At 41.5% G+C, this 10,903-nt stretch overlaps 2 protein-coding genes across 5 annotated transcripts; both read left to right on the top strand.

Annotated features, from left to right (window-relative positions):
• Window positions 1-2,032: 2,032 nt before the first annotated feature.
• On the top strand, window positions 2,033-4,058 carry si:ch211-149b19.4 (uncharacterized protein LOC100149596 homolog). The gene is made up of 7 exons (XM_057319698.1): window positions 2,033-2,113; window positions 2,326-2,469; window positions 2,551-2,688; window positions 2,771-2,806; window positions 2,955-2,984; window positions 3,368-3,406; window positions 3,759-4,058. Exons 1-7 carry the CDS (start codon window positions 2,033-2,035, stop codon window positions 4,056-4,058), a joined length of 768 nt encoding a protein of 255 aa, XP_057175681.1.
• Window positions 4,059-5,389: 1,331 nt separating this feature from the next.
• On the top strand, window positions 5,390-10,898 carry cnga1b (cyclic nucleotide gated channel subunit alpha 1b). Of its 4 annotated transcripts, none has more exons than XM_057319527.1 (9): window positions 5,390-5,552; window positions 5,835-5,962; window positions 6,159-6,221; window positions 7,692-7,727; window positions 7,815-7,919; window positions 8,077-8,181; window positions 8,822-8,928; window positions 9,003-10,147; window positions 10,467-10,898. In XM_057319527.1, the coding sequence occupies exons 1-9, from the start codon at window positions 5,496-5,498 to the stop codon at window positions 10,716-10,718; spliced, it is 1,998 nt and encodes a 665-aa protein (XP_057175510.1). In that variant the 5' UTR covers window positions 5,390-5,495; the 3' UTR covers window positions 10,719-10,898. The 4 variants fall into 4 exon arrangements, with proteins under 4 accessions (XP_057175510.1, XP_057175512.1, XP_057175513.1 ...); XM_057319529.1 differs by having other exon boundaries at window positions 5,443-5,552; window positions 5,848-5,962; XM_057319530.1 differs by having other exon boundaries at window positions 5,480-5,552; window positions 5,759-5,924.
• Window positions 10,899-10,903: the final 5 nt, after the last annotated feature.

The following is a 10,903-nucleotide window of genomic DNA, read 5'->3' as shown; positions in this document are numbered from 1 at the left end:
TTAAGATGACTTCAACAGACACGTCAACATATATTGATTTACCTGAACAAGTAGGCAATGACCGTAGACAAAGACAAATGTATAGTATAAGGCATAAAGCAGTCGACACATTTTTGGCACAAATGGAACCCCATACAATTTGGCCTCTGGAGGGCACCACACACTCACCATTAGACTTCGACACATTTCAGACTCTCTATACACCAGTGGTTCTCAAACGTTTTCGTTGTAAGGCCCCCTTTGTGTAGAGTGCATTGCTTTGCGGTCCCCCAAATAAAGACTTATAATCTTAAATTTAACATTTTTATTTAAACAAAAACATATTCGGTTATACAATGCTGAGACATCAATTCTTTTGTCTGGTGGTCTTATTTTTCTGATGTTTGATTGCATAAAATCTATGATCAATTTCTATATTTCATAAAATGCCACAAAATCTGGGGCCCCCTGGATCATCTCGGGGCCCCCCCAGGGGCCACGGCCCCCAGTTTGAGAACTACTGCTATAGACAATGACACGTGTACAGCAATCAGACAATGACATAAACTGTTATTTCAAAGATTATCCACAGTCGTGTGTGTCCTGTAAACATTTACTACTGAAATAATGCCATCATTAAGATGTGTTTTGTAAATGTATAAACATTATTATGTGTTATCATTCATGTACTAAAACTGGTAGTTAGGTCTCTGTTTTGTTAGCGTTTACCCTTCATAAATGAAACCCAATGACCTTCAGTCTTATGAGTAATGATAGAATATCTGATCACTCTGTCTGATTGAAACACAAGAGATGCCGTCCTGAAACAGTAATGTGTTTTCTGCCAATTGTGAGATTTTCCGGATCTATGTTCCAATGGATTGTGTCTGGAATATTTGAAAGAACCTTCACTAAATAGTCTGCATTTCTGTATACAACTGTATAACTGGTAAACTGTAGATAAGGCCATCTACATAACTGAATATTGTAATAGACAAAGAAGCAACAATCTGGGGTCAGTTGTGTTGATGTCTTCTGTCACATAACACACACAAAATTAAATTACTGAAAGAAGTCATGTCACCGCTTATTTCTGAAGCATTTTATACAATACAATGAAAAACAATGTCAAGACAGCAGTACCACTCTTAAAAGTCTTTAAATCTGTGATATATAATCTTGAGCATTTGTTCGGGAAGCCAGATATTATCATTGGTAAATATTGACTGGTGATCATTCATAGAATTGTCAATGAACTTTAATACACAGAAATGTGGGATGCTCTAAACATGTATGTATTTGCTCATTTGAATACAACTGACGGGTTTTGACCGTATATACAACATCATCAATGATTGTACCTTTCAAATAATGCCGTTTGTAAGCGTGGAGTTAGACATCTGCATAGCGTGTGTCTGAATTAACTAAAAGAAGAACACAATGAACAAAAACCGTAGTTCTTGAGAACAGTTATATGAGAGGTGCACATACAGTATAATCCAACATAATGATTGTTGTGTGACGTTTTAATGATGGCTGTGCGTCTTTTTGAAGCTGGAAAGCTCCTCGTTTAACTCAACTCAATTGTATTTCAAAACTAACGGCACACTCAACTCAACTCAACTCAACTTTATTTATATAGCGCTTTTACAATTTTCATTGTTACAAAGCAGCTGTACATGAGACATATTGACTATAAGCAAAATAATTAAAGTTGTACCTGCAGAAACAAGAAAAAAAAAACATTTCCCCTTGTTGTGATTTCAGCTAAAAAGGGAAAGCTTAAAAGAACAGAAATGACATAACGGTGAGTAACGGTGAGTAATGGTAATGGTTTGGTGAATGATCTAAGAATACAGTATGTGTACAATCAAGTAATGTTTAACCCAGCTAAAACTCTGCATGTCTGTCTCTAATCTGTCTGTAGTGAGTGACAGAATGTCTCTGTTAGGCAGGCAGACAGACATGATGTATATGTGTGTCTGATCCAGCTCTTTAAATTCAAACAGACAGTCAGACCTGCAGGACACATCGAGTTCTGAACGTCAGCGCCATGTTCTACCAATCTGAACCCATGCTGAAGATTCTCCTGACTATGTGTTTGTTCGCGCTTCTTCCCTTTTCAGCAAAACAGGTGTGTGTGTGTGTGTGTGTGTGTGCGTGTGTGTGTGTGTGTGTGTGTGTGTGTGTGTGTGTGTGTGTGTGTGTGTGTGTGTGCGTGTGTGTGCGTGTGTGTGTGTGTGCTGTGAAAACAACGGAAGGGCTAGCTCACTGTATTCTAACTAGTATAGTCTAATGGTGTTCCTCATTTGTGAATGAATAAATGTACTGTGTGTGTGTGTTTAGGTTCCAGTGGGTCCGAGCTTCAGTCTCTTCATGTATCCAGGATCTGTTCTTGGGTCATCTAAACCGCAGGGAGTTCTGATACCAGTGGCCACATCTGAACACAACATACAGCAGCAGTCCAGTCCACGGACAGACCACAGGAGGGTGAGCATGTGCACATACATCTACTTGAAATGTGAAGTGTGTGTCTGTTGTAGAAATATTGTGTTTTATTCCATTGTACAGATCAGCCCTCTCGGTGTGTATAAACCTTACGGATTAAACACAAGCGGTGCGTTTCTCCAGCCTGTAGTTGGCTCTGCTCCTGATCCCACCCCTGATCCTCAAACATTCCCACCTGAATCTTTAGCTCTACAGGGACAGGTAGACTTCAGAGTTCATATTCACATTCTTTCACAGTGTTCTGTCATCGTACCTTTCTCATCCTCTTTCTGTCTACATGCAGATGTCAAATTTTCTTCCCTTAAACGTCCCCATGCAGGTAAATCAATGCTGCAGGTTTTCAGTCGTTATTCATCAGACACGATGAAATGCTTGTATCTGTAATATAAAAAGGTTGTAATTTATGGTTTTGAGATGTGTGTGTTTTTTTTAGGTTTATTTACAGGGACATTTCTTTGTGATTTCAGGTGTATTCAGTTGTACAGCAGGCCGTAATCGTAAGTTTGTTGGCAAATCACATTAAAAACATGAAGTGAAGTGAAAGTGACCTATTAGGTAGATATGGTGACCCATACCCGAAATGTGACCTTTGCATTTAACCCATCCTGAGAGTAGCGAACACACGCACAGCAAGTGGTGACCACACATACACCCGGAGCAGTTATCACTGCAGCTGCCCGGGGAGCAAGTAGGGGTCAGGTGCCTTGCTCAAGGGCACCTCAGTCGTTACCCGCCGGCCCTGAGGATCGAACCGGCAACCTTCTGGTCACGAGTCCGACTCTCTAACCATTAGGCCACAACTGCCCCCGTGAAATGAATGATATGATATGAAATGAAATATCATATGTTTACATTAATATACGATTTCATGTTCTTTCAGGCCGATTCCGACAGTTCAGAGGAAGGAAAGACGGCACATGTAAATACGCTTCTGTTATTTATCACCAAACACATTCTAGTTTAACAGAAAGTGGTGGTGACTGTGAACGTTTCGCTCTTATCGAGGGTTCATGTGGGCTGTCAGTGTGTCTCATGATGGCATAACTTCATCACATGAATTCTTTTCTCTGGCTATTGAAACATTGGTGTATTCCAACATTATTCAAAGCAATTTGTATTTTGCTAATACATCGTATGATATTATATATTAGATTGAACTTTATTGTGCAGAACCTGTAAATAGCTATAGATATTATGTAGTAGGTATATGTCGAAGTTTTCTATAAAACATTAGATGTTACACCATCTCACAATTTCTATTTCATCTTTAGGTGATTTATTTGATTCCTGTCAGCGTCGAATCATCCAACATGGGTGTGATGGAGGGAACCGTCCCGAACCCTGATCCAGGTCATCTTCACATCCAAACCACCAACAGCTCTCCTACCGTCACTCCTGCGGTCCGTCCCGAAGCCCAGCGGCAGTTAGGAGAATCTGTGGGGCCAAAAACGGTCACAGAGAGACCACATTCTGGAAAAACGCTGATAGATCCTAAACACGGCAGAGGAATGCAAGACGAGCTGTCCGTTAAAACCAAACCCCTCTCTCCTGCAGGGAACATCAGACAATGATGCTATTACACCACATGTTGACATTGTTGAGTGAGTACACAGCAACGTCCCCCGGCAATCTTTTCTCCCTTTCTGCTATTAAAATTCCCCTTGTATATCAAAAACGTGAAGCAAACACTAAAACATTTCCTTTGAGAAAGACATTGTGTTTGGTTGACTTGTTCTAAGGGCTAACGCACACAAATAACAACTGAAATGACAGTGGCACGTTGAGTAAAAGATGCTTATCGTGTTTCCAGTGTTTGTTTAAAGATTAAACTGGAGTTTGATTGACTTTCTGATTTCATCTTCATCTGGATGTTTGTTCCTGTGAGAACGTTCCGTTTTCCGTTCCGACAGTGAGACATTATTATTCTATATGATATTATCCGATATTATTCTTATGTACCGGCTCCCTATATAAACAAGAGCTTTGTGTTGTTACAAACATTTATACAGAATCACAGAATGAGAAATGACTGTTTATACTCCACAAGAAAAAGAAAGTCCTTAAATAAAAGGTTCGTTTTGGGCTGTTTTTTCTCAAATATGTTTGATCGGGTGTTATAGTAAATTAGGTGTTTGTACTGTGATAGCAGGAATACTGTTTTCTAAATGAAGAAATCTTGTTCTGTGATGTGTCAAATAATTGATTGTAAAAATTGTGCAGTGAACACAAAGCATATTAGTTCAGTTCAAAAAAATGTTTTTAATGTTAAAATGCTTTCTCCTATATTAACCTAATATGCTGAGACGGTTTAAAGCAAATCGTTTCCAGGCTAGATTACACATGCGTGTTCCTTCTGTGTTAGTTTCAGTAGAAATGTGGTCTGAAGCGGTGGTGTGAGTTTCATGTGTGCTGTAGCATCATAAAGTCTCGTGTAAACTGACTGGATGGACAGTCAGGTGTTTAACGGGGTTAATGGGATTATGGGTCAGTTCTGCAGAGAGCTGACAAGGCATAATATCAGAAAGATAATCCCTATACATGGCACATTCAAGGTGAACATACACACATGTTACACTTGTAAACACGTTCAATAAAATACAAACATGATGAAATGGTTTGGAGTCACAGAACTCACAGCTTCAGAAAAGACTGATATGTAACAGATAAATAGTTGGTCACAAGAGGTTAGTTTAAATATATTTCAGGCATGAGAAAATCAAGACAAAAGAGAATTCTGATGGCAAAGTTGATTTCTCGAGGAATGCCATTTTTCATTTTTACTCCCTACATATTCAGCAATGTTGTGTGTGTGTGTGTGTGTGTGCGTGTGTGCGTGTGCGTGACCCAGTCACTGTCATTTCCATCCCTTCTAATCCTAAATCTCACTGTACCCATCGTGAAATCCACTGGCAGTCTGCGATCATTTAGAAATACGGAGAAAAATGACCACGATTCCAGTTTAGGAAACATCTGGCAGTTCCACAGGGATTGTGTAGGTTTGTGTAAGAATGTGTTTGTGCTTTTGCGTTCACACCTGTTATGACGTCAGCACAGCGTTCAGGCAGGTGAGAGACACTTTTTATTCTTCACCGTTACAAACAAGAAGGCAACAGATCATTTTACTCTCACTGTGTTGTGTATGTTTATGACATATTGAGAGATTTCATTACAGTCAGTTTTGTTTAAATAGGAATCCAGGTTTCTTTTTCACATTCTTGATAAACTTTTTATTGCTCTGTAATAAATAACAGATTTATGGTTCTTCTGATAGGATTTATAATGCCGTGAATCATTTCAATGGTCTTGAACTACTTCTGCATGGTATTCAATAAAAATCCATACCGTAGTACTGTGTGACAGACAGGTGGAGTAACCAATCAGCGACGATGTCTGCTCGAGTGAGGCCTCTGGACCCGCCCACGACTCTCTTGGAGGAGGTGGGCGAAGTCACAGTGGGCAATAAAGAGGAAATGATGTGAGTGATGCATTATGGGTGATAGATAAATGAAAATAAATGATTAACATTGTTCATTTATAATAAATCATTAATTGATGATGACTGATTTTCATGTTGGTCGGTAGTGGCCTATTTTAATCAGGGTGGGTTTTCAGATCATTGGTAACCCTGAATCTTTGGATGGTTTGTAAATTAGTGACTTGTTTTTCCAAAGCGAACAAAAGCAGCCAGATCTTAAACCTGTTGTCAACAGCAACAACAACAATAACAACGCAGAGTAAGTAAACACGGCATATAAACCATACATCCATTATAGAGCAAACCCTCATCTGCAGTGACCCTTGACCTTACCTGCCCGATGGTCAAATGATTCCCAAGCAATACACATCCTGATGAACGTACAACAAAAACACTTTGGATAAATGTGTACGCTCATATTTTAACTTAGCATGAGCTTTCGTGAAATAAGTTGAAACATTTACGGACCCACTGGAGTCATTTGCCTTACTTTAATGACAGATGTTAGTGCTTTTTGGAGCATGTCAAGTCCTGTATCAGATAATCACAATTTCATACAGATCTGAGCCAACGTGATTCCTTCAATGCCCTAGTTTCTATAAAGCTGCTTTGAGACAATAAGTTTGTTGTCATGATTCTGTCCTTCTTGTCATGAGTTTTCTAGTTCTGTGGACAGAGTTGTGACAGTACCATGTCTTTTGTGCTTGTTTTGTTATGTGTGGAAGACATGTGGCCATTGTGGTTACTTTGTGCCACGTGTTTGTCCTGGCGCGTGCCTTGGCTCCGCCCTGACCCCGCCCTTTTGTTTCCCGGTATTCTCCCCATCAGTGTTTGATTCCCGTCACCTGCCCTATGTCATTATCCCTTGTTAGTGTTCCCTTCATAAACCCCTTGTATTTACTGTCCCATGTCGGTTCATTGCCTTCCTACTGCTACTCATATGTGCACCCCCCTTCATGTCATCGTGTCATCGTGTCGTCGTGTCTTCGTGTCGTCGTGTCATCGTGTCGTCGTGTCATCGTGTCATCGTGTGTCTTTGTGTCTTCGTGTGTCTTCGTGTCGTCGTGTCGTCATGTCGTCATGTGTCTTCATGTCGTCGTGTCTTCGTGTAGTCGTGTTGTCGTGTCGTCGTTTCTTCGTGTCATTGTGTCGTCGTGTGTCTTCGTGTCGTCGTGTCGTCGTGTGTCATCGTGTGTCTTTGTGTCTTCGTGTGTCTTCGTGTCGTCGTGTCGTCGTGTCGTCATGTGTCTTCATGTCGTCGTGTCATCGTGTGTCTTCGTGTCATCGTGTCGTCGTGTCTTCGTGTCGTCGTGTCATCGTGTGTCTTTGTGTCTTCGTGTGTCTTCGTGTCGTCGTGTCGTCATGTCGTCGTGTCGTCGTGTCGTCGTGTGTCTTCGTGTCGTCGTGTCGTCGTTTCGTCGTGTCGTCGTGTCGTCGTGTCTTCGTGTCGTTGTGTCGTCGTGTGTCTTCGTGTCGTCGTGTCTTCCTGTCGTCGTGTCTTCATGTCTGGATTACCTTGTTCCTGTTTGCCGTTTCCCAGTCGAGTTTTTGGACTTATTATTTATATTATCTTGGACCTTGTTTGTTTTAACCCTTTGTCTGCCTGCGCCTGGGTTCTGTCTCACCACTCATGACATTTGTAAAAACGTTATACAAACAATAACATGTACATAAAACACAACACACATTTGCACATGGATATGCATTAAATGTCTTTTTGTCCTCACAGAGAAGAAAAGAAGAAGAAAAAGAAGCAGAAGAAAGAGTGAGATTAGATCATTTATTTCATTCATGCTGCATGTGAAGTGATGTGACCTTGCATGACCTTGTCACAATATTTGTGTCACTTCAGGAAAAAGGAGAAGAAAGAGAAAAAGGAAAAGATGGAGGAGGAGGAGAAGAAGAAGAAAAAAGAGCCAGAAGAGAAGGCGAAAGAGGTCAATGTAAAGAAAGAGGAGTAAGTTTATGGGGAAGCGCGTAAGCCGTGTAACATGACATTAGTCATTAAAGCAATATGAGTTTGGGATAAGACATTCGTATTTTTATGATTCTGCTTGCTGATGTTAGTGGAACTGTGTGTTTGTCTACATTTGAAAATGAATGATGTGTTTCAGACTGATGGAGATTTATGTGGTGGATCCAGCGGGAAACATGTACTACCACTGGCTGTTTATCATCACGTGTCCTGTAATGTACAACTGGATTTTCATCATAGCCAGGTGCTTGAATAGTACAGATGAGAACAAGTATATCTGCTTGTTCTGTGTCAGTAGAGCAAACTCTGGCGTTGTAATATTTAAGCATTTTCATGGGTGGGCCTCAACCTTTTTGACCACCAATACTTGCACAAATATTTATTCATTAACACACCATTTTGGTCCACTGATCTTCATCAGGCTGGTTTGTCTGAAATGGTTTGACATTATCTTGAGATGAAGATTGAAGATCCAAAAATGAAAATTCTGTCATGATTTACTCACATTCGAATTGTTTGTCTTTGTTCTGATGAACACAGAGAAAGATATTTGGAATAATGCTTATAACCAGACAGATTTTGCCCCCCATTGACTCCCATAGTAGGAAAAAATACTTGATAATTTTTTATGTTCTGTTGAACACATTAGAAGACATTTTGAAGAATGTAGGACAGAAAACAGTTCTGGGGCACTTTTGTATTTTTCCTACTATGGTAGTCAATGGGGGGCAAAATCTGTCTAGTTATGAGCATTCTTCCAAATATCTTTCTCTGTGTTCATCAGAGCAAAGACATTGGAACAACTCGAAGGAGAGTAAATGATGACAGAATTTTCATTTATGGGTGAAGTATCCCTTTAAAGCAGTAATGGTTCTCTCTCTCAGAGCTTGTTTTGAGGAATTGCAGGAGGATTATTTGATATACTGGTTCCTTCTGGATTCTGGGTCTGATCTGGTGTATCTGGCCGACATGATGTTCAGGACTAGAACAGGTGTGATATCGCGCTCTTTCAGCCGAATGCAATGAATCTCTGAACACTGAGTGTATTTCTGCGTTTTTGTGCAGGATATCTGGAGCAGGGTCTTTTGGTGAAGGACGAGAAGAAACTTCAGAATCGCTATATGGAGAGCATTCAGTTCAAACTGGACCTGGCCTCTATGGTTCCGACCGACATTCTCTACTTTTACTTTGGCCTGAACTACCCCGAGATCCGCATGAACAAGTTGCTGAGGGTCAATCGCTTGTTTGAGTTTTTCCAACGCACGGAGACGCGGACCAACTTTCCCAACGTGTTCCGAATCTCCAACCTGGTCATGTACATCGTGATCATCATCCACTGGAATGCCTGCATGTATTACTCATTCTCCAAGGCCATCGGCTTCGGGACGGACGCCTTCGTGTATCCAGACACCACGGACCCCGAGTTCGGCCGGCTGGTGAGAAAGTACGCGTACAGCATGTACTGGTCGACCCTGACTCTTACGACCATTGGTGAGACTCCGCCCCCCATCCAAAACTCAGAGTACTTCTTTGTGGTAACCGACTTCCTGGTGGGTGTGCTGATTTTCGCCACCATCGTCGGTAACGTGGGCTCCATGATCGCCAACGCAGCACGAGCAGATTTCCAGGCTCGAATCGACGCTATCAAACAGTACATGAGCTTTCAGAAAGTCACCAAAGACCTGGAGAAACGAGTCATCAAATGGTTCGATTTCTTGTGGACCAATAAAAAAGCAGTGGATGAGAGAGAGGTTCTGAAGTACCTGCCAGACAAGCTCAGGGCGGAGATCGCTATAAACGTCCACCTGGACACTCTGAAAAAGGTGCGCATTTTCGCAGACTGCGAGGCCGGACTGCTGGTGGAGCTGGTGCTCAAGCTTCAGCCTCAGGTCTACAGCCCCGGCGACTACATCTGCAAGAAGGGCGACATTGGCCGTGAGATGTACATCATCAAAGAAGGAAAACTCGCTGTGGTGGCTGACGACGGGGTCACTCAGTTTGTGGTCCTGAGCGACGGCAGCTACTTTGGAGAGATCAGCATTCTAAACATCAAGGGCAGTAGGGCGGGAAATCGTCGAACCGCCAACATCCGCAGCATTGGCTATTCCGACCTGTTTTGTCTGTCCAAAGATGACCTGATGGAGGCGCTGACTGAATACCCGGATGCTAAAGCCATGCTGGAGGAGAAGGGAAGGCAGATCCTCATGAAGGTATAAAGGTTGAACATGCGTTACGTCACGCTACACTAACGACATCCGAAAAGCCTATCACATGGTTTTCCAAATTGATATTGGCTTTCGTTCGTTTCTTGTCAACACATTGGCTGTCAAATGTGTGAAATGCTTTCAGAACACTTATTTTGATATGCTGCTGTATTTTCATTTTGTGTGGAAAGGCTTTGAGGAATTCAGTTTATGTTTAGGAATTAGTGTGCCTTGCATATTTGATGTAAAACATGTGAATGCCCAGCAGCTACACAAACACACGTCTTTAACCCTCCCTATTACATTTGATCATTTTCCTCTTTAGGACAATCTACTGGATTTGGAGCTGGCCAAGCAGGGCCCCGATCCCAAAGACATGGAGGAGAAAGTCTTCAGGATCAGCAGCGTAATGGATGAACTGCAGACGCGCTTCGCCCGCCTGTTAGCCGAACAAGAAGCTGTGCAGGCCAAAATGAAGAAACGAATCACAAAATTAGAGAAAACGATCACGACCTCCAGCGGAGAGCTGCAACCAGAACAGCCGACCCTCCAGAAGACAGAAGATGCAGAAAAGTAAACAAACAAAGAAACAAATGTCTCTGTATGATCAACAGCAGGTGTGTTCATTCATCATAGAATAAAAAGAAATCTGCTGAACATTTGTTGCAATCTTTTCCCAACTTGCCAAATGTAAGAAAATTCTACAGATTTGATCAACACATGAATATTTCAATACAATCAATAATAATTCATTCTGTTTGG

The sequence above is a fragment of the Triplophysa rosa genome, linkage group LG21 (genome assembly GCF_024868665.1).
Source record: "Triplophysa rosa linkage group LG21, Trosa_1v2, whole genome shotgun sequence".
NCBI classification, from domain to species: Eukaryota; Metazoa; Chordata; class Actinopteri; order Cypriniformes; family Nemacheilidae; genus Triplophysa; species Triplophysa rosa.
The sequence above is the reverse complement of the archived record's forward strand: the minus strand, read 5'-3'. Positions and strand labels throughout refer to the sequence as shown.